The sequence below is a fragment of the Salmo salar genome, chromosome 16, assembly GCF_965601325.2.
Source record: "Salmo salar chromosome 16, fSalSal1, whole genome shotgun sequence".
NCBI lineage: Eukaryota > Metazoa > Chordata > Actinopteri > Salmoniformes > Salmonidae > Salmo > Salmo salar.
The window spans coordinates 28,667,501-28,683,101 of NC_138306.1; the positions used below are offsets into that span (position 1 = coordinate 28,667,501).

General features: G+C 44.0%; 1 protein-coding gene across 5 annotated transcripts in view; it reads right to left on the bottom strand.

Moving 5' to 3' along the window:
• Positions 1-5,716: 5,716 nt before the first annotated feature.
• The window catches only part of LOC106573489 (FERM domain-containing protein 5), a 123,227-nt gene continuing 113,342 nt past the window's right edge, over positions 5,717-15,601 (bottom strand). For all 5 annotated transcript variants that reach the window (XM_014148577.3, XM_014148576.3, XM_014148575.3 and 2 more), the window contains 3 exons: positions 14,229-14,297; positions 13,969-14,075; positions 5,717-10,738 (listed from right to left, as the gene is read on the bottom strand). In XM_014148577.3, the coding sequence (XP_014004052.1) occupies positions 10,155-10,738; positions 13,969-14,075; positions 14,229-14,297 (760 nt within the window). In that variant the 3' untranslated portion in view covers positions 5,717-10,154. The remainder of the gene's footprint in view (positions 10,739-13,968; positions 14,076-14,228; positions 14,298-15,601) is intronic.

Consider the following 15,601-nt stretch of genomic DNA (forward strand, 5'->3'; position numbering starts at 1 on the left):
CAAACTTCAGACGAGCATGTATATGTGCTTTCCTGAGCAGGGGGACCTTACGGGCGCTGCAGGATTTCAGTCCTTCACGGCGTAGTGTGTTACTAATTGTTTTCTTGGTGACTATGGTCCCAGCTGCCTTGAGATCATTGACAAGATCCTCCCGTGTAGTTCTGGGCTGATTCCTCACCGTTCTCATGATCATTGCAACTCCACGAGGTGAGATCTTGCATGGAGCCCCAGGCTGAGGGAGATTGACAGTTATTTTGTGTTTCTTCCATTTGCGAATAATCGCACCAACTGTTGTCACCTTCTCACCAAGCTGCTTGGCGATGGTCTTGTAGCCCATTCCAGCCTTGTGTAGGTCTACAATCTTGTCCCTGACATCCTTGGAGAGTTCTTTGGTCTTGGCCATGGTGGAGAGTTTGGAATCTGATTGATTGATTGCTTCTGTGGACAGGTGTCTTTTATACAGGTAACAAGCTGAGATTAGGAGCGTGTGTGTGCTCCTAATCTCAGCTCGTTACCTGTATAAAAGACACCTGGGAGCCAGAAATCTTTCTGATTGAGATGGGGTCAAATACTTATTTCCCTCATTAAAATGCAAATCAATTTATAACATTTTTGACATGCGTGTTTCTGGATTCTTTTGTTGTTATTCTGTCTCTCACTGTTAAAATAAACCTACCATTAAAATTATAGACTGATCATTTATTTGTCAGTGGGCAAACGTACAAAATCAGCAGGGGATCAAATACTTTTTTCCCTCACTGTATGTAACCGTTCCGTACGGTTGTGATTTTTTTGCAAATGCGCTTTTGTTAAATCATCCCCCGTTTGGCGAAGTTGGCTGTCTTTGTTAGGAAGAAATGGTCTTCACACAGTTCGCAACGAGCCAGGCCCAAACTGCTGCATATACCCTGACTCTGTTGCACAGAACGCAAGAGAAGTGACACAATTTCCCTAGTTAAAAGAAATTCATGTAAGCAGGCAATATTAACTAAATATGCAGGTTTAAAAATATATACTTGTGTATTGATTTTAAGAAAGGCGTTGATGTTTATGGTTAGGTACACATTGGTGCAACGACAGTGCTTTTTTCGTGAATGCGCTTGATAAATCACCCATTTGGCGAACTAGGCTATGATTTAATGATATATTAACAGGCACCACATCGATTACATGCAACGCAGGACAAGCTAGATAAACTAGTAATGTCATCAACCATGTGTAGTTAACTAGTGATTATGATAAGATTGATTGTCTTTTATAAGATACGTTTAATGCTAGCTAGCACCTTACCTTGGCTTCTTGCTGCACTCGCATAACAGGTAGTCAGCCTGCCACGCAGTCTCCTCGTGGAGTGCAATGTAATCGGCCATAATCGGTGTCCAAAAATGTTGTAATTGTCATTATTACAAATAAATAAATCGGCCGGTTAATCGGTATCGGCTTTTTTTTTGTCTACCAATAATTGGTATCGGCGTTGAAAAATCATAATCGGTTTACCTCTAGTAGGGGTAGCCAGGTGGAAAGCATGGCCAGCCGTAGAAAAAAATCCTTATTGAAATTCTCAATTATAGTGGATTTATTGGTGGTGACAGTGTTTCCTAGCCCCAGTGCAGTGGGCAGCTGGGAGGAGGTGCTCTTATTCTCCATGGACTTTAGTGTCCCAGAACCTTTTGGAGTTTGTGCTACAGGATGCAAATTTCTGTTTGAAAAAGCTAGCCTTAGCTTTCCTAACTGCCGGTGTATATTGGTTCCTCACTTCCCTGAAGAGTTGCATTTCACGGGGGCTATTCGATGCTAATGCAGTACGCCACAGGATGGTTTTGTGCTGGTCAAGGGCAGTCAGGTCTGGAGTGAACCAAGGGCTATATCTGTTCCTGGTTCTACATTTTTTGAATGGAGCATGCTTATTTAAGATGGTGAGGAAGGCACTTTTAAAGAATAACCAGGCATCCTCTACTGATTGGATGAGGTCAGTATCATTCCAGGATACCCCAGCCAGGTCGATTAGAAAGGCCTGCTCGCTGAAGTGTTTTAGGGAGAGTTTGACAGTAATGAGGGGTCGTCATTTGACCGCAGACCCATTACAGATGCAGGCAATGAGGCAGTGATCGCTGAGGTCTTGGTTGAAAACAGCAGAGGTGTATTTGCAGGGCAAATTGGTTAGGATGATATCTATGAGGGTGCCCGTGTTTATGGATTTGGGGTTGTACCTGGTAGGTTCATTGATAATTTGTGTGAGATTGAGGGCATCAAGCTTAGATTGTAGGATGGCCGGGGTGTAAGCATATCCCAGTTTAGGTCACCTAGCAGCACGCGCTTTGAAGATAGATGGGGGGGCAATCAATTCACGTATGGTGTCCAGGGCACAGCTGGGGGCAGAGGGTGGTCTGTAGCAAGCGGCAACGGTGAGAGACTTGTTTCTGGAAAGGTGGATTTTTTAAAGTAGAAGCTCGAATTGTTTGGGTACAGACCTGGCTAGTAAGACAGAACTCTGCAGGCTATCTCTGCAGTAGATTGCAACTCTGCCCCCTTTGGCAGTTCTATCTTGGTAGAAAATGTTATAGTTAAGGATGGAAATGTCAGGGTTTTTGGTGGTCTTCCTAAGCCAGGATTCAGATACGGCTAAGACATCCGGGTTGGCAGAGTGTGCTAAAGCAGTGAATAAAACAAACTTAGGGAGGAGGCTTCAAATGTTAACATGCATAAAACCAAGGCTTTTACGGTTACAGACGTCAACAAATGAGAGCACCTGGGGAATAGGAGTGGAGCTAGGCACTGCAGGTCCTGGATTAACCTCTACATCACCAGAGGAACAGTGGAGGATAAAGGTACGGCTAAAGGCTAATAGAACTGGTCGTCTAGTACGTTCGGAACAGAGAGTAAAAGGAGCAGGTTTCTGGGCACGATAGAATAGATTCAAGGCATAATGCACCTTTGGCAGCAATTACAGCCTCGATTCTTCTTGGGTATGACACTACAAGCATGGCACACCTGTATTTGTGGAGTTTCTCCCATTCTTCTCTGCAGATCCTCTCAAGCTCTGTCAGGTTGGATGGTGTAAGAATATTTAAGATAAACACACAATGCAGAGGACTAAAGGTCAAGAGAGAATTAACGATCAATGGAAAGTGTTTAATCTGTAATAGGGAATTAATGATCAATGGGTCAGAGACATGGGAGGAATTTGTCTAGGCATTGAGCCTGAAACAGAATACTTGTTATTTGGCCATTGGCCCAATTTTATTGCCAGGAATTGTAATTGGTCAACCACAGGCTAGGGTTGAGGGTATAAAACTACACCCTGTCTCTTTGTTCTGTGGAGAGAATCACTGAGGACAGGGGAGAATGAACATCTACCTCTCAGCATAACATCTATGATTTGTCCTCTTTGAATAAACCAATTTTTCTCCCCCTGATTTGCTTTGGAGTCTGTTATTGAAGAGTAACAACTGCTAACACTGGGGAGCATTGCTGCACAGCTATTTTCAGGTTTCTCCAGAGATGTTCGATCAGGTTCAAGTCCGGGCTCTAGCTGGGCCACTCAAGGACATTCACAGACTTGTTCCAAAGCCACTCCTGCATTGTCTTAACTGTGTGCATAGGGTTGTTGTCCTGTTGGAAGGTGAACTTTCGCCCCAGGCTGAGGTCCAGAGCGCTCTTCATCAAGGATCTTGCAGTACTTTTCTCTGTTCATCTTTGCCTCGACCCTGACTAGTTTCCCCGTCCCTGACCATGAAAAACATCCCCACAGCATGATGCTGCCACCACCATGCTTCACCGTAGTGATGGTGCCAGGTTTCTTCCAAATGTGACGCCTGGCATTCAGGCCAAAGAGTTCAATCTTGGTTTCATCAGAGCAGAGAATCTTGTTTCTCATGGTCTGAGAGTCTTTAGGTGCCTTTTGGCAAACTCCAAGCGGGCTGTCATGTTCCTTTTTTACAGAGGAGTGACTTCCGCCTGGCCACTCTACCATAAAGGCCTGCTTGGCGGAGTGCTGCAGAGATGGTTGTCCTTCTGGAAGGTTCTCCCATCTCCACAGATGAACTCTAGAGCTCTGTCACAGTGACCATCGGGTTCTTGGTCACCTCCCTGACCAAGGCCCTTCTCCCCTGATTGCTCAGTTTGGCTGGGTGGCCAGATCTAGGAAGAGTCTCGAGGGTTCCAAACTTCTTTCATTAAAGAATTATGAAGACCACTGTGTTCTTGAGGACCTTCAATGCTGCAGAAATTTGTTGGTACCCTTCCCCAGATCTGTGCCTCCACACAATCCTGTCTCTGAGCTCTTTGACCTCATGGCTTGGTTTTTGCTCTGACATGCACTGTCAACTGTGGGACCTTATATAGACAGGTGTGTGTGCCTTTCCAAATCATGTCCAATCAATTGAATGTACCACAGGTGGACTCCAATCAAGTTGTAGAAACATCTCAAGGATAATCAATGGCAACAGGATGCACCTGAACTCCATTTCGAGTCTCATAGCAAAGGGTCTGAATACTTATGTAAATAAGTTATTTCTGGGGTTTTTTAAAATAAATTTGCCAAAATGTCTAAACCTGTTTTCGCTTTGTCATTATGGGGTATTGTGTGTAGATTGCTGAGGATTTTGTTTTTTACTTAATCAATTTTAGAATAAAGCTGTAACGTAACAATGTGAAAAAAGTCAATTGGGTCTGAATACTTTCCCGAAAGCACTGAATATGATATTATTAAAGATATTGATATATGCCTACAGATTTGTTTAGTGTTGACAATGGAGTGAGTAGCAGTGCTGCTTTCCAGTGGTGGAAAAAGTATCCAATTGTCATACTGAGTAAAAGGTAGACCTTTATAAATACATTTGATTTGAAAAGTCTTATGAGGTTATATTTAAGTCTACATTTTCCCATTTGAAATAATTTCTCTGTACTCCTGTCTCTCATGGTGTAGGGGTTACAACAGCAACGGGTTGTGGGCAGGGTCTAACTCCAGAGGTGAATCTAAAGGCCGGGGCTCAGCAGGAAGGGGCTCAGCAGGAAGGAGCTCAGCAAGACGGGGCTCAAGGCCAGCAGCAGCAGCCCCAGTGGGACGGAGACCCAGCTTTATGGCCCTCCCCACACCACAGGCCATTCCTCAAACCAGACTTTTCTGCACTGTAGGTGTATACCTGGAGTCCAACAGAGGGAATAGCAAAAAAATCGTAGTCATAGGCAACAGTACAGCATTTGAGACTGACTCATTTTGTTTACAATTTACTGTAAATGATTTACTTGTTACATTTTAACTGTTTTTGCACAATGTGTATTTTTGTACAGCGTTATCTTTGTCTTCCAGTCTGTCTATATTTATCATTGTTAGTTTGTTTCTTTAACAGTATTTCTTAGTTTTATCCTTTCAACTGTGAAGGTTTCCACTTTTAATAAAGGCTCCTGAAAATATGATTCCTAAATGTGATATTGCTCACCTGCTTTCACCTGAACAAAGCTCATTTCAGAGATTGTGTTGATTTTTTTGTTGTTGTCTTGAACACCTACTTCGAATACTGTACTTACTGCCATTTACCCCAAAAACATGCAATATGAAGAGGTTTCCTTTAGACGTCAGTATAGTATTAACTTTCAGAAAATCTATCGGAGACATACCGGTACTGTTTTCATGGAAAGATTATACAAAAATGTTGACATTTTAATTGCATTGATGGGAATGTGCAGTGAAGAGCCATAAACCACAAGAATCCACTTTACATTTTTATCCAATGTTTATTTCAAGTTTGAGTAGTTTAATGGCACCAGTTACAAGGGACTATCAGAGAGAAACAATATTTTATACTGTGTTGTACAGAAGGTTCCTACAGTACAAACATGGGTTCGGAATGGATGAGACTGAACAAGGACTGGATTTGGCACATACATTTGTATATATTTGTATATTCATATATTACGTAAATAAACAGCAACCTTCAGTCCTGACATGGAAAGATGCAGAATACATAAGACATGCCGACAGACACTGGTATGCATATACACTTATTTAAATGTATATGCATGGCTGTGTGAGTGTCTGTTTGCTTGGGAGCATATTACAAGGTGACAATAGTATGACAGATTTTATTAACTCCCTCAGCTACTCCGTCTGCCCTCTACTAGTTAAGTAGTATTACTGTGAGAGTAAAGGGGACCTTCAGGAAAAGAACACTCAATGCCATTTACCTTGTTTGCAGTCAAACTAGCATATTATTTTTTCAGGCTGTCCTTTTTGCTTGGCTACTGTTTACTCTTCATGTCTCTGGCAAACAGCCATCATATGTAGAATATATTTTACCTCCTTTATCAGAATAATAGCCAGTCAATGTTCTGTATTAGCCTGTGGTTTCCAGTTCAGACTTTATGGGTATGGCCAGTGTATTGACTTTTTAAATGAATTTTGCTAATTTAACTGATGTTCAATAACTAATGTAGTTTGTCCTATAGAACTTAACTGCAGAATGATTGCCAACATACTGCATGTAAACCATAGCAGATGTCCAAAGATAACATCAGAACAATTCCATACTGTCTTACACACTACCAGCAAGAGTCTGAAACACCTACCAGACAAACAAGTACTACAGCCAGTTCCCAATAGAGATCAGTCAAATAAAATAATTTAAACATGACATTACCAGACTAAAGGTACTGTATAGTTTCAAGGTTTTTCAAAGGCAACATACCTGTACAGACAGATACAGGTGGAGACAACTACAGAACTTTCCCCCATACACACAGATGACTCATGCTGCCATAAGTGCTGACCATAAACATGACATGGGATCAGTAACCACCACCCTATACTAACACAACATCTACAGCATGAGAAGTCAAAGCTACACAGCAAGCAGTGTTTCCCTTTGAGTCTGTGAAATGAAAGGGTCGTCCATACTTTATGAGGATGCACTGAATATATGTCTATGTCCATTCACTCATTTGCCCCTTTTTTAAAATGCAGAGCTGTTAGGTACTAAAGATTCCAGGCACAGGGAAATACGCTTCGGTCACATTGAAGTACTGTTGAACAAAACTCTGAAGGCCAACAAGAGCACTAACAATGAAAGAAACACTATAAAATGTGGTAAATACTAAGAACATTGATAACTGTATTTGTCTTCACATTATTACTGTTTTTATAAAAAAGGAAAAGGAGCGTATCATGAGTTCTTGTTGGTTTTGTAGATACAGCAACAGTAGACAGATTTTTGACACTGCAAAAACCAACAGCACAATGTCCAGTGTAAGACTTCTGTTTACATTTCTGTGTCCATTTGCTCTTACAGTTTGACTGATTATTGCTCATTGAATGATACTGCCTTAATTGGTGCATGCTTGAAAAGACATTTGAAGCTACATAATGCTAATGCATACGAATGTAGACCATCAATTGACATTTCCTTCCTTTTTGCTCTTCCAGTTCCCTGACCTTTAAGAAGTAACACTAACATACTCTGCCTACTGTCCTGTTGACCTTTACAGTATTTAGCTTTAGGCAAGTAATAAATAGGAAATATGAATGCATAAAACAATGAAACAGTACCGTTATCTTGCATATCGGATCTACACTCCCCGTCCAGGTACAGACAAATTCAACCTTTCAAGTTGTCCTCCATCCTTGTATCTGTTGTTCATTGGAAGTGCATGCATGGTATACTAGCATAGAGAGCATGCATATTTGACTCAGGAATTTCTGCCTTTATACGGTATATAACGGTTACTGCACCAGATTTGCTACTAAGGGCTGCTTTTACCACCCCTGTGCCATAAACATGGATATTTATCACCACAGATGTCTGGGCTCCACCCGGTTGATTGAGGGTTAAGAACTGAAATGGTTATGAATACAGTAGACACCCAGCCATAGCACTACAGTATGCTGTAGTGTCTTCATTGTTGGGTCTACCTCAACTAGCAGGGTGCTGTTGGGAGACAGACTACACTTAGGGCCAGGGGCTACAGTGCTCTGGTTACATGGGCCCAGGCTGGGTTCCCCAGGGCAGAGCAGGCAGCAGCACTGCTGGGGGATCAGAGCATGGGGCAGCTGTGTGGAGGTCATGGTGTGAAATAACAGGCCAAAACAGGCATGGCTATACTGCCAATTGAATCACAAGCACCAAGTGCTCACATATGCATTCCCCTTTGACTATACTTGTACCGGCCACTTTCATGTGAGGCTGGTCACTCACCAGTTCCTCATTGCTCATCTCTTCTGACGTCCCTTGTACCTCTGTCTCACTCAATCTCTTTCTTTCCAATCTCTCTTACTTATCACTCTCTTTTATTCTCCCTTTTCAAAAATAAGACCATATTTTTCTCAGTCAACACTTCACATTATCATCTTGAAGTTTGTTACATTCCTACATACAGACACACAAATGCACTCACACCTGCACCAGGTACAGTAGAGGAGGTAGACAGAAACACAAAAACAGATTTTACCCAGAATCCAGCAGCCATGACAGCAGAATTATTGCTCCTTTGAGCTATGAGGCAGAAGAGTCTGCACAGTCACCTCTCAAACTGTGGAAAACTATTGACTATCTGCTTTTGTTGTGATGTTTCCAGGCATGTCTTTGGACTGACTATGCTTTTTCTGTTGGTATTGTAGTCCAGTCTACTTTCTAAAATATGTATTGTTCCTCCACCATCTGTTGTGCCTTCCTGGCCCATAGTGGGCATTGGAAATAGTTGTATTGACTTCTAAAAAGGGTGCATACAGTGACTGATGCTTCATTGCTGGTGGAGTGAGAGAGGTGTGATCTGTGGGGAGTCAGTGGATCTGGATAAAATATCTGTTTCTGAGTTAAACCCCCCCTTCCAATATGTCCATAAATGCTAGACCTCACTTGAAACACAGCGCTAAAAAAATGTATAATTTAATCTTCAATAACAAAATAACATTTCAGTTCTGTTAAAATATACATGGAAAAACTGTCAATATATTAGGAAACAAACTACTTTGTACAAAAAGTACATCATTGTAATTCTTATGCTAACAATTAATTATAGTGTGATATACACAAACTTAAGAGCAAGGTTGATATGTAACTAAAATAAACCATAAATTCTTTATACAAAGAAATCCTTAAATTTCATCAGATCTTAACATAATAAAGAAATGTAGACACAACTAAATTAAGAAATATGACAAAACAAATGCACTCATTCAAAAGTACTGAAGTATTTAACCATAAGATTATTGCACATCTACCTAGACTGGTTCCATTGGTGCTAGTGAGTGTTTTCATGAGGTTGATCATCAACACTTCTAAAAGCTACTGACACAATGGGGTCACAAACCACCATGGTTACTGGTTTATTTAACTGTATCCTTTATAAAACTTCACAGTTTCTACTTTAAACACATACAGTAGTTGCATTTCCACTAAATTATAACTTTAAAACAATCCGCCAAATTCAAAACGGTCTTCATGTCATCTACTTTTTTCTTCATAAAAGGCATTTGGTAATCATCCTGACTTACTCAATTTCAATCACTTGCAGTTTGACAGACAGACACAATGCACATTGCTCTAATTTCCCTCACATAAGGTGTTCTGATCGATGGCCATCCAATGAAAATCATTACAGATGTATTGATTGGGATGGATGTTTTCAAAACTGTATCTAGCTCACTCCGTTCTGAACCATTTCAATGACTTGGTGGCTTTCCTGATATCCTTGCATCACATTCCTCCCATATGCAAATGTTTTATGTTCCAAAAAATAAATAGTAAATGAAGGCAACTTTCATTCGTTGCAACAAAATGTCTACTTCCTAAAAAGTTACGTTCTAAAATACTTCAGTTCTTTGATTTCAGTTTAATATTTTTTTGTTTATATTTTTTGAAAAAATAAAATACCTGAAATGACCTGAAATTAAAAAAAATGCAAAAATGTCTTCTGGCTTTGTAAAAAAGAAACTAACGTAAAGGGGAAAAAAGGGGGAGTAACTCAAAATGGAGGGAGAGAGAGAGAAACTCCTGGCACAGTGATTCCAGGAGTGGTCCGAGGTGTATGTCAGAAGGAGTATCATGAGAGAAGCTGGGTTCATGGTTGGTACGGGGTTGCCCTCCATCTCTCCGGAGCCTTAATCGTCTTCTCAAACCCCCGAATGGGCTTACGCACTCTATGGCCTCACTCTCTCTCTCTCATTTGTTAATGAGCAAACTGCCCGCCCAGCGGAGCTTGCAGGCAAACCACCGCCTGAGGGGACAAAAGTATTCGTAATGGAACTGCTCAAATTCGGGGGTCTGGCGGATATCACGTAAAAATGCAACGTCAAGGTCGGATTCGGTGAGGACGATGAGGAGGAGGAGCAAGACAAAGAGGAGTCCAATGGTCACAAGGAGCAAACGGAGGACACTTAAAACAAACTTATTCACCTGTTCCACTTCGCTGAGCGACGAGGCCCCCCCTGCACCCTCTACCGCCGCTCTACTGTCTGTCAAGTCGCCTGCCTCCCCCACAGAGGGGGTGCCCGCCTCCGACTCCTTCTCCTCCTCGATGCTGCATGGGGCTCCGTTGACCTGGCGTGCCACGGCCAACTCCAGGCTGTGCTCTGCCACGGGGGTGGGCAGCACGCTGTCAGAGGGGCTGTAGGCCTCGTCAGAGATCACCGCTGAGCCCTCGCTGGCGTTCGTGGCCAGGCTGCGGGAGCGCGGCATGAAGGAGTCCCCATGGGACACAGAGCGCACAGGCGTAGAGTGGGCACTGTCACGCAACGACTCCAGACCTGTCAGGGCAGGGGGGTGGGGCAAGGAGGGTGAGGGAACAGAGGGAGGGAGAGAGAAACAGAAACACTCTCAGGAGAAATAAAAACATACCAGTACAGTTGGCTACAGACGCCAGCTGTCCACACACTATGCATACACTACAGATCACTGACATGAGATGTATCTAGAGACTATCTAGTGTTCACACTGGTACAGCAGGTATAGAGGAGTTCATAAACGGGGTGTAAAGAGGTCTGTAACAGGCAGGAGACACTCAGGTTCCAGGCAGACCAGTCTGAGAAGGGAAACCTGATCATAGATCCCCAGAGTGAGAGGGGGTTTCCAGTACACACAACACTGCAGTGCTAATGTCTAATAAGAGATAGCTTCAATCCTGTGAGAGTATATCAGTGTGTTTATACAGTAACATAATGCAATCTGTTTGCTTTAACGGTGGATCATATGAACATGAGTCTGGACTGGATCATTGATCTAGATGAAGGTTTGATGAGTGGGCAATGTCCAATGACATATAGATAGATCAACAAACACATGCTCCATTCTATTTAGCAGCTCCTTCATTAGTCCCACAGCACTCTGAGCCCTCCCAGGTCTAAACCTTGAAGGTCACGGTGGGTGTGCGTTTTATCTTTCAGTCAGAAGCTAATATAGGCCTATGTACTGTATATGGACTCTTGATGGGCCTTCAAGTCAAAGTACAGGATGATAATAACACCCACTAAGTATTGCTCATTTCAACCTACTAACAGGGAGTTATAATTACCACAAAATGTGAAGTAAACAGGCCTATGCAATAACAGGGAGAATATCATAATCCACAAGATAGTAATAAATATAAATATTTCAAGTAATGTCCCATGTCAATTGAATTCCCTTTGCTCTCATTTTCAACTGTCATGATTTCCTAAATAACTATTGACTCAGTATTGGTCTCTGGGGTAGCCTATAGGGAGCTTTAGGATGCATTAAAGGTTGCTAGCTCATCGGTGATCACATGCTTACCCTGTAAAAAGCAAAAGCAGCATGTTTGAATAAACCTAAAGGATATGCAAACAAAAGTATCTATATATTCTCTTTATAAGAGCTGAAGGATAGACGTCACTGCGGGTGAGAAAGAGTTGAGCTTGCACTGACTGTTCCATTCCTCAGACAGCCACCGCAATGTTACACCTTCATAGAGGCAGAGGGATTAACATATCTCCTGAAGATGAGGCGTATGTCAATGCTCATATGTGTGCTTTTCATCCATAGGCAAAAGAAATCCTTACAAAATCGAGATTAAGCCAGCTCTGTTAAACCATGCTGACTGCTGAGATTCTGTCAAAGCAAAAGCAGGATGCCTCTGAAGTGGGTGGCAGTGAGAGGCCATCTTTACTCATTGGTAATCTCCTTCAGTACATCATAGGATATGCTTGGTTGCAGGGCAGATTGCCAAATGCAACCTACAAACAATTGACTGCACAATATATTTTGCAAAGGACATCAAAATCCTTGAAAGGCCAAGATATAATTCAAAATATATTGAAATCAAAATCAAATCATAACTTCACAAATCAACAACAAACCAGGATCAGCTCATTAGTTTGTACCTCAACCATCACAACCAGAATAATGAGACCCATAAACTCAAGACTTCCTCTAAACCAACAAAAGGATAAATGAACCGACATCTCAAAGAAAAATAGATCAAAAGAATCTCCATTCACAAAGGACCACCAAGGACCATATGATTTAGAGGATCAGACATCAACAGCATTAAATGCATGGTGCCATTTCCATTCGGTCCTCATTGATGTGGTGGGAGTGATTTAACACAGAGATAGCTGGTAACTGTGTAACACACACTCCAGGATGGTGCTGATGAGGTTACCTGTTGGGGTTCTGGACTGGGGCCGGCTGTCGGGCTGGCCGTCAGGCGGAGGGGTGCCAGGCAGGATGGGGGGAGGCAGAGGGGAGAGGCTGTCAGGCTCCTGCCCAGTCAGGGCAGGGTAGAGGGGCAGGACGCCCAGGGCCTTTCCCAGCATCCGGGGTCCCAGGCTCAGCACGCGCACCTTCACATCTCGGTAGCAGTGGTTGATCATCCGCAGGTGGACGTTCACCCGGGTGGTGATGCGGATCAGACACTTTACCATGGTGGCGTCTTCTAGAGCTCAAAGCATGTGTGTCTTTGTACAGTCCTGGTGGTCCCTGTCCCAGAGCCCTGGTGGTCTCGCTATGTGTGTTAGACCGATGGCTGCTGTCTTGACTGGCAGTATGAGGGCTAGCGAGAGCCACTGTCCTGCTCTAGCAGTGTTCAGACGGCCAGCGCTGGCCCTGTTCAGGCCCCACCCAGGGCAGTGACATACATGGAGAGAAAGGTCCTGGCTATTTTCAGCAGGGGTATTAATACTACTGTAAGACAGCCAGTCAGCACAGGCAGGGGGTGATGGGTGAGCACTTCTCATAGCTCTCTGAGACATGCAGCACCAGACCCTCTCACTCATTGCAGCAGCCTAGAGCCAGACCTGCGTATGGCCAGGTGTACATACTGGGAGGCAGGCAGGGACTCAGCTGTGACAAGGACAGGTACCAGTGACCTTCAGTCATGCTGCTCCTGTTCACCCAAGCCCATGCTGCAGTGTCAGCCTGCAAGGTTAGCCTCAGGGACAAAGGCAGGTCAGATCACTGTGTGTGAGAGGAGGAGCAGGCCCACCTGCAGGCTCAGAGCCCAGGCCCCAGGGCAGGTGGACTGACTGATGGCTGCACCAACTGCCTTTGTACTGGCACTGTACCCCTCACTCTCACACACACACCCAGCGCTGAGAGCTGGCACTGAAATAGAGCAGCCTGAGTGACACACACACATGCGACTTAGCCCTCCACTCCCACAAGCCGGGACATGGTCAAGCTCAGGTTACAGTGTGTGTATATGCGTGTGTGTTCTGGGGAGGGGGATAACAGGCTCCCAAATAGGAGCAAGAACCTGATCCATTTAAAACTCTTTGGATTTAACACCCTCCCCTCTGTTATTGCTCCATTGAATTATCCACAAATGACTTTCAAAACCACAGATCCAAACTAACGAGTTGCGACACATTCCCACAACTCTCCAGTCTAGTGTACATGTTCATATAGCTACAGAAAACTGACAGAGCTGTGTCCCTCCTGTCCACATTCTTGAGGGGATTGTTATTGAGTGTCAGGGTTGACTGAGGGGACGAGTGTGTCAAGGGTCAGGTCAAACTCTTACCCTCCATGATGGATATGTGGACGGCTCTCCGGCGGGTGCGTGGAACACTGGTGAGGCGCGGGCCATGAGTTATGGACGGACAGCTTCTACTGGGAACCAGGCCAGCCCTGTGGAGACACACAACATGCACATGTCCACACATACACAGACACACATACGGAGGCACACATGCACACACACACACACACACACATCCCATATTTGTAATCTGAGATGATACACTGCCCCCATTGACATCTAGTGGATAGCATTGATATTACCTGTGTATTTCTGGAGGCTCTCGTTTGATTTTGGCACTCTGCTCCATCACTTCTTTCGCTACTCGTCCACTACAACAGAGCACAATAATTGAGCTCAGACTTACGCGCACACACACACACACACACACACACACACACACACACACACACACGCACGCACGCACACACACACACACACACACACACACGACCCCAGACTCCCTGGTGCCACACAGTACACTGACAGCAGTTCAGTGAGAAGCATAAGTACAGTACATGGGAATTGAGATTAGATTAACCTCGTGAACCAACTCTCTAACCCAATCACTGTCTCAAGACAATACTGCAATATCAAAAAAAATAACCAACTCAACCTTTCATCATAACACTCTGGACTCACCTGTAATCATTTGAAACCATTTGAACATTTAGATTTCTAGTTCCTATTGCGGTGAAACACAATAACTATAAAACAGGTGAAACACAATAACTCTAAAACCTTTCAAAGGTTTCACATGCCCAGTTATTTTTCCCGCACCTTGCCCTTTGCAACTAAAACACTGTCCCCTCTGTGTCCTCTAGCCTACTGTGTGAAGTGTCAGGCTCACTACACTAAAACACTGTCCCCTCTGTGTCCTCTAGCCTACTGTGTGAGGTGTCAGGCTCACTACACTAAAACACTGTCCCCTCTGTGTCCTCTAGCCTACTGTGTGAGGTGTCAGGCTCACTACACTAAAACACTGTCCCCTCTGTGTCCTCTAGCCTACTGTGTGAGGTGTCAGGCTCACTACACTAAAACACTGTCCCCTCTGTGTCCTCTAGCCTACTGTGTGAGGTGTCAGGCTCACTACACTAAAACACTGTCCCCTCTGTGTCCTCTAGCCTACTGTGTGAGGTGTCAGGCTCACTACACTAAAACACTGTCCCCTCTGTGTCCTCTAGCCTACTGTGTGAGGTGTCAGGCTCACTACACTAAAACACTGTCCCCTCTGTGTCCTCTAGCCTACTGTGTGAGGTGTCAGGCTCACTACACTAAAACACTGTCCCCTCTGTGTCCTCTAGCCTACTGTGTGAGGTGTCAGGCTCACTACACTAAAACACTGTCCCCTCTGTGTCCTCTAGCCTACTGTGTGAGGTGTCAGGCTCACTACACTAAAACACTGTCCCCTCTGTGTCCTCTAGCCTACTGTGTGAGGTGTCAGGCTCACTACACTAAAACACTGTCCCCTCTGTGTCCTCTAGCCTACTGTGTGAGGTGTCAGGCTCACTACACTAAAACACTGTCCCCTCTGTGTCCTCTAGCCTACTGTGTGAGGTGTCAGGCTCACTACACTAAAACACTGTCCCCTCTGTGTCCTCTAGCCTACTGTGTGAGGTGTCAGGCTCAGGTAAAG